The sequence below is a fragment of the Callionymus lyra genome, chromosome 12, assembly GCF_982586985.1.
Source record: "Callionymus lyra chromosome 12, fCalLyr1.hap1.1, whole genome shotgun sequence".
NCBI lineage: Eukaryota > Metazoa > Chordata > Actinopteri > Syngnathiformes > Callionymidae > Callionymus > Callionymus lyra.
Window position 1 is genome coordinate 27,014,526 of NC_141829.1, and position 13,108 is coordinate 27,027,633.

The following is a 13,108-nucleotide window of genomic DNA, read 5'->3' on the forward strand; positions in this document are numbered from 1 at the left end:
CGTCGATTGCTCTTCACACATTTTCATTGCATGTGTTGATATCAAAATCACCTCTGAACTTTGACTATGAGCCATCTTTGGCAACAAATCACAGACAAAATGTTCAACACAAACAAAGCCATTACATTTTTAGATACTAGTGTCATCCTGTATGCAGTTTTTGTATTTTATTCTTATTATTAACCGTTGCTTGAGTCATACGATTCACCTGTTCCCATGGAAACACAGTGTTTGAAAAGATGGTGCTTACGGAGAATTCCAGAGGGCTGTGACCTCGGCGATGCACACAGAATAAGTTCCATGTGGCTATGGTCATGCTTAAAGGGATAAGACGTTAGTGTCGGTGTAAACACACCCTGTTTACACTAGTGTGTGTTGGATCCCGCTGCCTCGTGCTTCTTCTCAGACTAATAGATAGTGAAGGCTCTGGAAGGGAATGAAGGGAGTAGATTAACTCAGTCGAGATCTCCAGCTGATTCTGCATGCTGGATTTCATTAATCCAAAAATAACATAATGCATCTATCAGGGTCTCCTATTGCGTGTAAGATCAACATTTGCAATGATGAAGAACCAACTAGATTCTAGATAAACACATTAATGATAAATTTATTGAGCTAAAGCAACTTATCCTGATGCAGTTAAACTTTCTTTCTATGGTTTTAAAAGTCCTACAGCCAAATGCTTTTACTTTTTTTGTCCCCTAATGTTTGCACAGATCAATTTATTTTCCAAAATTTTCCAAGATTCTCCTTTAGTGGGCGGACGGTGGCACAGGGGGGCACACGGGGGCAAGAAGGTTGCTGGTTCGCTTCCAGGCCAAGCCAACTTGTGACCTTTCTGTTTGGAGTTTGTATGTTGACCCTGTGTTGCGTGGGTTTACTCCGGGCCCTCTTGTTTCCTCCCCCAGTCCAAAAACATACAGAGGTTAATTGAGAACTTGGGGAAATTGTCCGTAGGTATGAGTTTGTGTGGTTGTCTGTCTTTGTGTTCCCTGCGACAGACTGGCGTCCTGTCCAGAGTGTCCCCCGCCTTTCGCCCAATGAAACCGGGATAGGCTCCAGTCTCCCCGCGACCCCCACAAGGGATAAAGTGGTAGAAAATAAATGAATGAATGAATGGATTCTCCTCTGAAGCAGACGGACACCTCTATGTGCATACCAAACTCAAAATGCGTACCAACTAAAATTCTGGAGGCAAATATTTAAGAACACAAACCAACATTTACGGCTAATACTATATGAAATTATTCATTGAACTCACTTTACTGCTGCCAGACTCACCTGGATGGGCTTCTTTAAATTAGACTAGCTGCTCCCTCGACACAAATGATTCTTACTTTCACACACTGTGGATATGAACTCCAGTCTGGCTATTTTGACTCAATGTAACAACTAACTAACTGTGGCCCTCCTGTGACCTGGGCGACACTCATCATGATACCTGACTGTGTTTGACATGCTTTTGTGTCAGGTTCCGGTTCAGAACTGGGATTGGTGGGCTGTGGCTGTGGCTGCGGCTGGGTTCTTCATTTTGGAGTCCTGCAATGCTGGGGCTTAGCTCTCTGACTTAGGGGTGGTATAGCTTCTCGGTGTCACTGGGGATTCCCTTTTGCCCCCTCTTGCAGATGGGTACAGATGACACACTATTGGATATAAAGTATTTGTGAGACATACGAAAAACAAAAATCTCTTCATTCAAATAACGTTTTTATTTTCCGAATTGGTTCAATTACAATACTATAAAAAAAAATTAAAAAAACGAATAAATTGAAAAAAACACATTGAAGTGTGCAAAAGTTATTTTGAGGAGTCATTTTAACAAGCATTTCCTCTTGTGTCACAGATTACAATGTCATGAGTGTGTAAGCATAGAGACGCCATACTTCACTGTCACATTAACCTTTCATCTGCTGCGTGAATCCAGGTGTTTCAGCCAGGCCACAGTGGTAGTTTATTGTTGCTTTGAGGGACACTGGGGTATTTGAACTCCGCAGCACAAGTGCACTAACAACATTGCTGTCATTGTCTGTCTGAGCGTACATGTGACAGAATGCAAAGATGATAACAGATAAACAATGTTTACAACACTGAAATGAAATGTTTGGGATGCCAATGTGTAACAATGGCAGGTCTTTGATGATGCGTGTTTTGCAATGTAAAGAGAGTAATGTTCCTGAGTGTTTAAGAGTCTGACTTACTTGTCTCACCTAGAAAATATGTACAAGGGGTCAAGCATTACGGAGCATTCCATGTCAAATGTAATCATATTATACGGTACATCTGATGTTTGATGTATTATTTTAAAAGAGCTACAAGGGTTCTTTGTGCCTCAAGTTTTCCTACACCCACACCAGTAAATGAAAAATATTTATATTCAAGCAAGGTGGTTATCAGGATAATTATAAGCATTGTTAACACTCTAGGACACAATTGACACTCCAACAAGGTCTTGCTGTCGCTTTATGGTGTTTTGCATCAAATTTAATTGGTGTGGTTTTTATTACCACTGTAACCTAAAATAAAATCTCAATTCTAAGTTGGCTGGACTAGTAAGTAAGTATAATATGGTATAATTTGCTATATAAGGTAAGGTAAGGTAAGGTAAGGTAAAACTTTATTGATCCCTCAGGAGGTCTCCTTTGGGAAATTGTTTTTTACCAATAGCCAGCAATTTTTCATAAACAATAAAAAATAATACATAAAAAATAAAATAAGAAGAACATAAAGAGGAAGAACAAGATGACACAATCTGAGTCTAAAGACAAAGACAAAGGACATAGGTCAAGGAAAGAAAAACAACAAAGACAAAGATACAAAGACTAACATGGAACAGAACATCCAGATACTTTCACTCCACTCCTGCCCCCGAACTCAGAATTGTACAATTTAATAGCTTATATATCTAGCTACTGTTATACAACCACTGTGATAAACAACTTCTGTTCTCTTCATTACTTCAAATGACCACCCAGGGGAACAAGACTCTCAATAACATCAAGTCTACAAGAAACAAAACACACACGAGCATATCCATTTTTACCTTTAAGGTGAAAATTCCCACATCATTTGAACTCCCCTTGCGAAATAGGCCATACAATTGCTTAGAAGCAGGTCAAGCATTCTGTAAGTGCAATAAGTGAGAGAATTGTAATATTGACGGCCCTCAGCTTACTATTGAAACACCCTCTATCTTTAGCTTGAAAGTTCTAGACACTAGAAGCTAAATAAACACTGGTGGCGACTAGAGGATGGACAGGTCATGAAATGCTCAGTGACAAAGTGATTACTGAGCTCTGCTAACGAGCTGCTCGATCGGTCTGATCCCTCTCTCTTTCCATCTTTCCCCTTGAAGTGGATTTGTGTGATGTTTGACGGTATTAGGTCGGAGAGGCGGCACGGCTAGAATTAAAATTCACTGCCAAAGACTGGTACCTCGTCCTCCACAGCCTCTGATTCCAATGACTATCCCTTTTGAACTCACAAAGCAAGACCCTTTCAGGTGCAAGGACCCATGACTGAGGTGTGTAAATAAGGCTGGCTGATCCTGCACTACACATGTATGTATGTGAGAACAGAGAGGCCGAGGGCATGGAGGGTTCAACGGCAGGATGCCCAACTCTGACTTAAGCATAATGAGACCTGCCTGGCTGCGCGGTGGCCTTGTGCCCCGCGTTAATGTGGAATGTGAAATCCTGGCAGACCTTTCGAGGATTTTGATGAAAAAAAACAGCCTCAAACAGCATGGAATCTAGTTGAGGATACCATTTGAAGTAAATGAAGAAACAATTTGAATCAATGGAAATGTCTAAATTATGAATGACAGTGGAAAAAGAAATATAATTAAATAAATGATGTGTACTGTACTAGAACAACAGAAAAAAATGGTAAGGAATATTTTTTATTTACCAAACTAAAATGCAAACATAACTATGCACTCTAATGGATGTATGGTCACTACATTTTTAATTATGAAAAAAAAAACAGTACGTACTAACAGGTTCAAATATACAGACTTACAGAAATGATAGATGCCAAGTAGATATAGATCGGTCAAGAGTCAATACATCACATTACCTCCAGTTTTTTGGAGATATATATATATATATATATATATGACAAAGTCAATATAGACAAGTACTGCCTGTTCTATATAAATCAGATTCCAAAAGAAACCATTGCCCACAAAATACACTAAACAGAAAAAGGCAGAATATATATATATAAACAAAAACAGGCAATAATGACAACATATACATGGTCATATGCACTATGGCCCGTCATGGCAAATTCCTTACATTCACTCACCCATTATTTCCACATCATGTTTTGATGTGGTAAAAAAAAGAGCATCTATGCGTCACTTGACCCCAATTTGATTGAAAGCACTTAAACAGCTACACAAGCAAGTGTTTTGATAAACAAACAAGGTGATAGAAAACAATTGATGAAAAATATTTAGCTTTACACTGTGCGAGGAATCTGAATAGTTTATTTGGATGGAAATATGTTCAATTACTCCTAGATTACCCAAGTGGGTCCCGATAGCCAGCACCTTGCTCTCAGTGTTGTGTCCAAGTGGCCTGCAGGGAGGTGCAACCACTTAGTGCCAGAATACAAGTCCCTGGGCTTTGAGTGGATCCTGACCTTTATTCTTTACACTGTTGCTCAGGACCTTAAAGAGGAGAGGGGGGTTGTTATTCATGCTCTTAATGTCTGTGGGTCACTGGGGGTTGATAAAGAAAAAAACAACAGAGATATTTGTTTACATAGGAAAGCGAAATATAATGTGCGGTTGTTTCTATATGACATTTGTAACAAATTAATTAATTTTATTTTATTGTTTGAAATTAGGCGACCATTTGGGGTGATGATGCTAAGAGGGTTTTTCTTTTCTTTATAAGCAGGTGGTGACCAGAGGAAGTATAGTGACCCACATTTCAAAGAGGAAAGATAGAGGGTAACCTCAACTGAACTGAACTCAACGGTTACACCTATATGACCCTCTAGGTAACCCGATTGGTTCATTAGATATAGTAAACACATATCCCACCCACACACACAATTTCCTTACGCACACTTAGAGGGGTCCCTGCCCCCTCCGATCTGTCATGTTTTATTTACAACAAGGCCCATCACATTCCTTTAGTAACCTTTAAGTACTCTGGAATAGCTCCAGTGTCCATCCAAAAACATGTACTGCTTTATGTACAGTCAATGAGTATATATCAGGGCATGGTTATCTGGAAAGAACCTTGGATTTCAGAAGACAAAAAAAATATTGTTTCTATGTAAGTATTAAGGGTCTAAAATAAATAATAAGATGTACCCTACCCCCTGCACCCCCTGCACCCCCTGTGTTATGTTTGTTTATAACCAACAAAAACAGAATGATAACATCTGTATTTGATCAGGTCATGTACTTTGCTTTAAAAGGTGTTAAATCAGCCTTGGATGGAGTTATCACCTTTTCCTAGTGGAATTTCCTGACAAAAGTCTGTGTATAACTTAAATACTAGATTATGGGTTTAGTTCAGCTCAACACCAGGGCCTGCATGAAGCTGCACACTGCACACACAGAATATGTGATGCACACTTGAACCATCCACGTGTTTAGAGGAGAGAGATGTTTCCACAAGGATTTGGATTCAGGCTCTTGACAGTTTGAGCTGTGTTTAAGTCATACCTAGTGTATCTTCAACCCAGTGTGTGTGTGTGCCCCGCATCAGATGTCAATTCAGATATAAAGCTCCGGTTGGCTGGGCACATGCCTGCAGACAGTGGTTTTTCGGACGGTCGAGCTTGGATGTAAACAATGGTCGACATGCTGCTGGTCATCAGGTCGGGAGGAGCTATGTCATTGGCTAAGAGAACAAAAGAATACAAAACAGAACAACATATACAGAAAGCGTCTCAAATCAAAGAGATTGGTCCATCCAGAATTATATGTGTCTATATTTTATTCAGGGGATTTTCAATCTCTAACATAATAATTTAAATAATGTTGTTCCTTATTATAGAATTGTAAAGATATAGTTCACCCAACATTTATTTCACTAATTTTTACTTACCCTCATGTCGACCAAGGTATGGGATTATATTCAGAGTAATTCTTTCTTTTTTAGAGTTATATGCAAAAAAATAAATGTCCACGCTAATGTAGCTACCGGTGGTCTTTGTCTTTGCGTTCATCTTCATCCAAAAAGACACACTTAAAAGCATTCTATTCTATTTTATTGTCTGTAATGTCCATATTGTACTACAAAAAGGAACAGGTCACTCCGAAAATATTCCACTTCAACATGAACTCATTAAATGAGTTGAAAAATGTTTGCTGAAATAAAAACACATTTGAAAAAATATATATATACAGTATATATTGCTATTGCGTTGAAAAGTAATATGACTGAGTAGTTGGATGGAAAAAAAAACCCAAACAAAACTCAGTTGCTATGTAATGTTTAAAAGGGGTTTTATTTATTCACGCACATACAGTATATAACTGTCAATAATAGGAGTGTGGGTGGGGTTATTCAATCAAATATGCAAGATAGGTCAGAATTTGATCCTTCAATGGTGTTTGAAAAATTTTAGAGTTTTATTTACCAACACCTTTCTTCTTGTTATTTGTTCCGTCCTAGTTTTCAGGACTGTTTTAATCCAGAGAAGATACGAGTTTTTTGTTGCGTATGTCGCTCCCTTGTGGTGGATCTATATTATGCTTGAATTATACAGGGTTTTGGGCAAATCACCTCAAAATCGTAAGGCAATTTTTTTCCCTTACAGTATTACAAATGTATTACCCAATGTCAATGTTATTAGTCGTATCAAAACATACTGTACATTTTTTTTTTAAAAGGGACAATGACAACTTCCAATCAGGGGTGATACCTTGGAAATAGAGGCAGAAGAACAAGATCATCAATTCTATACATAAAATATATATTCAAAAAGATATATCTGATGTGTAATTAACAACAAATTATTCCAACAAACTTCGGCTCATGGTGAGGACATCGAGGGACAGACACACTGTCTAGCGGATTATATAAATTTCTGCTTAGACGTTGTCGCCACTGCTAAGACTGTCCGCTGTTACCCTAATAATAAACTGTGGGTAACAAAGGAGGTCAAGGGTGTGGCTTTCAGGAGCAGGGACAGAGACGCCATGAGGTCAGCTCAGCAGGAGGTGAAGCGATGCTTAGGGAGGCAAAGGACACCTATAGGAGGAGGTTGGAGGAGAAACAGGGAACTAATAAGAGAGTCTGGGACAGTGATAAAACCATCACTGGACACAAGACTAAGTCCTCTCAGTCTACAGTGGACATGATGGAGGAGGCAAACAGTCTCAAAAACTTTTTCAACTGGTTTGAGCAGGCCACCACACCCTCACTGCAGCATGCTTCAGAACCTGCCCCACCTTCCTCTTCCCCTCTCAGCTCCACACCCATCACCTCACTCCAGGTCCGCTGTGGCCTTTGGAAGATTCATCCAGGGAAGGCTGCTGGTCCTGACAAGGTGTCGGATTGTCTGCTAAACACCTACGCTGCTAAACCACTCCAGAATGTCTTCAACTGCATTCTACATCCCTGTGGAAGACTTCCTGTGTCGTTCCAGTCTCGAAAAACTTCCGGCCCAGCAAGCGGCTGGTCCTCAGATGGCCTCAAGTTCAGCACACACATGACCTCCTGCAGTTTGCCTACCGGCCCACGGTGGGTGTAGAAGATGTCATCCTATATCTCCAGCATCGGACCAACTCCCACATGGATAGAGGTTCAAGCGGCTCAGTGAGGATCCTGTTCCTGGATTTCTAGAAGTACCTTAAACACCATCCAGCCCACTCTTCTGCAGGACAAACTAACACAGATGCATGTGGACCCTGGCCTGGTCTCCTGGGTCGCGGATCGACCACAGTATGTCAGGCTGAAGGACATTACGCCTGACACTGAGGTGTGCAGGACAAAACAATAGACAGAAAGCGAAAGCTAGACAGAGTGTGAACAAGGACTTTCACGACAACAAAGAGACGAATCAGGGTTGAGGAGAAACCCACAGCAGAGTGTGACGATGGACAGCTGGCCATTTTGTGGGAGGTGAGGCTTTATACAGGGCGGTCTACTGCCCCCTGCTGGGTGGCGAGAGCAAGTATTCTCAGCAAGTGGAATGAGTAACCCATAGCGACAGCCTGTAGAGGGCGTAAAGCACGCATGATGTAGAAATAAAGATCTTGATTTAACACAAACAATGTTTTTCAAACATCAGTAGAAAGGTTCGGAGGCCGATCTAGAAAAAATAGTTCTGGGGTCGCGAGGGGGCCAGGAACATTCGAGGGGTGGATCTACAGGAAATTGCTCACCTTGACCCTGAGATAACACAAGGGTTGAACACTAAGCAAATGAGATAGAGAAATAATTTTACACCAACCCTTAAAGAATATATAATAATATACTATACTATAATCATTTAATAAACCCCAAAATATACAGAAAGCCTAAAAGCTTAAATAGTAGACTTGCCAATTAATTTGTAGTTAAACAGCTTAACATAAAGATAACTTAAATCATCAGTAAGGAATTATCTGTTTACACAGACTATTGATCAATACACTTAAATAAATATAATAGACGGTCAGAATGAGGAGAGGATTTTGATTGAAATACAACAAATACGACGCAAATGTAAGAAAGAGAAATGAAGAACACAATGAGGGAATAATTTAAGAGTTAAAAAAAAAACAGTAGGGTTACTTTTTGTTTGATAACAATTCACCTCATCTTGCTAATTTTAGACATGTAGAGGAGGCCAATGATTCCACTATCTTCCAGGAGGCCAAGCACTCCACCTTCAGGAAGAACTGAATCAACCTGCAGAGCAGAATATACTTGAAACCAGTGAGGCAACTGCATATGGACAGTCATCAAGAAGTCTGCAATCTTTATTTGTTTTTAAACAGATTACAGATTACAAATACAATTAAGAAATGAAGAACACAATTAAGAAATAATGGAAAATCGAGTAAATTGTTGCAAAGAAAGGGGACTAATATTAATAACAATGATAATAATAATAATAATAAAAACAATAATAATATTAAAAACAATGATAATAATAATAATAATAATAATAATAATAATAATAATAATAATAATAATAATAATAATAACAGCCCACATGAAAACAATAACCCGAAGAGAAGGAACAAATATAAACGGTTTAAATTCAACGAACACATTTCTTCTACGTTTCCTCCATTTTGAGTGAGGGAGCACAGTCACGTGACCACTCGGCGCACCTCCACTAAAGACCTGAGAAGCGAGAAGACACTTCTCTTCTTAATGACGCGACAAAATGGAGAGAAGACGGAACGCCGCCGAAGTTGTTTGCAAAATTTGCGGAGAAGCCTTCATACTGCCAGGTGGGTGTTTGGTGACAACTTAGGAAACCATGCTACACATCCTGTTTTCGTAATATTAAGTTGAATAATTAAAAGTTTCGTTGACAACAACGACCTTTATCTCGCTCACCACGTGTTGACTTCACTTAAGGTAGCAGCTCGCGTATATTCGCACAGGTATTCCGTAACTAAAGCTTTAAAGTCTATAAAAAAACGTATTTTTTCTTCAATTTATCAGTGTTTCCAATTAACTGGGCAAGTTTCGGGTGAATGTCTAAAATTGAGTTCGACATATTTTCGCTTTTCTTTTTAAGTAAGTAAGTTAACGGGCTTCCTACGGATTTGAAGGCGTTTTAAAATGTGCTTTTTGACGCTGAATTTTCTTTCAGAAGAAGATGAAGTTGATGGCAAACTTCCTCGGACTCTTCTGTGCAGTCACGTTTTCTGCACGTGCTGCCTTCTATCTATGGAAAACACTGGTGTTATTCAGTGTCCCGAGTGTGAGGTGAAATATGTTTGTATATGTTGTTTAGATGCATACCTGCCAGTCCATACTAGTGCTTCTCCAACAGTTCACATCGTATTTGTTTGGAACATTCATTTTAGGGAAGCATGTAAGTAATAAAAACTGGATGAGATATTCCATTAATTAATTCAGTCATTTGAAAAATATTCCAAAAGACTTTATCAGAAAAGCACTAGACATTTTTCACTTGGTGAATCAAATATTTATGCACAGTTCCAACTCTTCTTTTTATAAATATTAATACTATGCATGCACTTTTTAAATATATCCCGTTGTGTGAAATTGTATATGTAATCTGATTTAACATATGTTTAAAAACAAGTAAAAATTGCAGACTTCTTGCTGACTGTCAATATGTAACAAAGTAAGTAATTTTTATTTATATAGCGCTTTTCCAGACCAGGGTCACAAAGCGCTTAAACAATCAAAACAATATTCAATAAAGTGTATATTTTAAAGATCAAGATAAAACTTATAACACAACAGGAGTTCCAGAAAATCAAGGAAAAGCCTGAACAAATAGAAACGTCTTAAGATGTTTCTTAAAGGAGTCAGTAGACTCTATCAAGCCTCACTGGTTTTAAGTATCTTCTGCTCTGCAGGTTGATTCAGTTCTTCCTGAAGGTGGAGTGCTTGCCCTGCTGGAAGATAGTGGAATCATTGGCCTCCTCTACATGTCTAAAATTAGCAAGATGAGGTGAATGGTTATCAAACAAAAAGTAACCCTACTGTTGTTTTTTTTTAACTCTTGCATGATTTCCTCAAATAGGATTGAGAAACAACACATTTCTGGTTCGTCAACACCTTCTGATGTCAATGGAAATAGTGAGATCATGGAACAGGTATGTTGGTAATTTTGAGTATTGTAATTAAATAAATTATGAATTATTAAAGCAAATGATGAAAAAACAAGATGTGAACAATTTGGTTGGTAATGGATTCTGTAACATGTTTGCTATATTATTATTTTTGAAAAATGTATGAAAAATCACATCTTTGTGGAAAAAAAGCTCCAGTGTAAAGTTATAAAATATTAAATCCTACACTTAAATAAAATGCATTGCATCTGATTGCATCAATGATAAACAATCTAAATTTGGAAATATTTAAAGGGATTGCGTTTTTTACCAATACTCCTACCATATCAATATTGCTTTAGGTGCTCAAGATAAGATTTATGTTATTTACCGAATTGTGCCACTGTGTTGTCTTGACCTTTTTGGACTTAGTTCTTAAATATGCATTTATCTTTAATTGTATTGTTTTGTCTAAGCGCTTTGTGACCCTGTTCTATGAAATGTGCTGTACAAATAAAAATGACTTACTTCCTAAGAATAAAAAGGAACAATCAACTGTTCTTATATTGGTTAGGTCATCCATTACCTTCTGGTGTACTGCCCAGCCAATATGTTTACGTTTATTATCTCATGTGAACAATTGTCAAAATACTATTTTTAGTTGTCCCAATACGGACATTTTAGTAGTCTATACCAATACCAGTATTTTTTTTTCAAATACTTCGATACTTTTCGATACTTACATTTTTTTATGCCATGGTTTAAAAATAATTTTGGAGTCTTGGCTGCAGTCTATGACTCTCTAGCTTCTGGTCAGTCATACGACTGCTGTAAATGATCACAAGATGAAGTTTTATTTTATATAACATGAGTTCAACAACCCTCAAAGATTCTCCTAATGTGGTATTGTCAAATTAAGTTAATATAAAGTATTTAAAACGGACCTCTGTAGTGAGTGTAGCTGAAGTGAATATCGAAGTGAAAAAAGGATTTCTTTCAAGTGTTTGGCGACGTTTGAAGTATTTCCTCTGTTAGTTTACAAACTAAGGAAACTAGTTTGTAGGTCTGATTATCAAACGGAGCCATCAGTTATTTTTTTCTAGAAGCGTCCACTGTTCTCTTTTATCCTTATTTTCTATGGTAGTGATTGGTGCACCAGGTTTAGTCATGCAGTAGTCTCCAAAAATGTCAACACAACCTGACTCTGTGTTCTATGTTCTTTATCTTGGCACGCGGCATCCTGTCCTTATCCCAGCGCCATCCTGTTAATTTTCAGAAATAGAGTTTTTACACCCCTTTTTCAGGGGTTCTTCGATCAAATTTATCCGCCGACGCTGTTGATCCAAGTCGTGGCGGAAACTATGCAATTTGCGTCTTTTTAACTTTCGTCATGTAGAACGCACCCCCGACAACGACGAACTCGATCTACTTCCATTTCAACCTCTTCAAAATAAAACAGTAGAAGTTAATATTAACACAATCGCCTAGAAGTCCGTTAAAGTGGAATATATGCGTGATTCAGAATTACAAACACAGACATTCGGATTCACACAGGATTAGAATTAATGCCCAGTCTGTGTTTGGTGAATTACAGTAGGTGATTCACGGCGGAATTATTACATTACAACGCATAGACATGGCGCTTTCACACGGGATTAAAACTTAGACATTCTCCGCAATTATTACAAATACTTATTATTACTACTTATCCCGTGCGAATGGGACAATAGACTACTTTTAAAACTTACTCCCAGGAAATGGCCTCCCATTTGTCTTTCAAACAAGCAAAAAAGAGCTTTAACCCCAGCGCCATCGTATTCCATTTTTCTGGGGAGAACACTGATGACTGTTTTGTTTTGTTGTCTGTATTGTTGACATTCTGTGATTAGAATATGGATCATTAGATCTTTCAGGACAGAACTATTTTTTGATCACTTATTGGTAACGGACAAGTAAAAAGCAACAGATGTTGACATTAATGTCAGTCAAGTTAATCTTCGTAGGTTTATCTATATTTTGTTTTCTTAAATGTTTTTAAGCATACAATGGTATGCAGAGATGTACTTGTATGCATTTTATATACAATTATACAATTTATAGCTATGGGGGCACAAAATGTTTTCTGCAGCCCAAGGGACAAAAACAACAGTTGAGAAACATTGCATTAAAGAGATGTCTGTGCCAACAGACTAAGGTCACGATAGTCCGCTTACTATGTCTAAACAGTTATGTTTCTGGTTAATTTATGTTTTAACGTTCAAGACCACAGACCTTAAAGGCATTTTGTGAAAATCCTTTTCCAAGAGTAAATGGAATTCTAATGATACCGAGAATAGGTTAGGTTCTTGTTTTTACAATTACACACAGCAATACAGACGATTATACATAAAAATA

At 38.1% G+C, this 13,108-nt stretch overlaps 1 protein-coding gene across 4 annotated transcripts in view; it reads left to right on the forward strand.

Moving 5' to 3' along the window:
- The first annotated feature begins 9,340 nt into the window (after nt 1–9,340).
- The window catches only part of rnf17 (ring finger protein 17), a 45,640-nt gene continuing 41,872 nt past the window's right edge, over nt 9,341–13,108 (forward strand). For all 4 annotated transcript variants that reach the window (XM_087803541.1, XM_087803543.1, XM_087803544.1 and 1 more), the window contains exons 1-4: nt 9,341–9,412; nt 9,784–9,896; nt 10,520–10,614; nt 10,687–10,759. In XM_087803541.1, the coding sequence (XP_087659667.1) occupies nt 9,346–9,412; nt 9,784–9,896; nt 10,520–10,614; nt 10,687–10,759 (348 nt within the window). In that variant the 5' untranslated portion in view covers nt 9,341–9,345. The remainder of the gene's footprint in view (nt 9,413–9,783; nt 9,897–10,519; nt 10,615–10,686; nt 10,760–13,108) is intronic.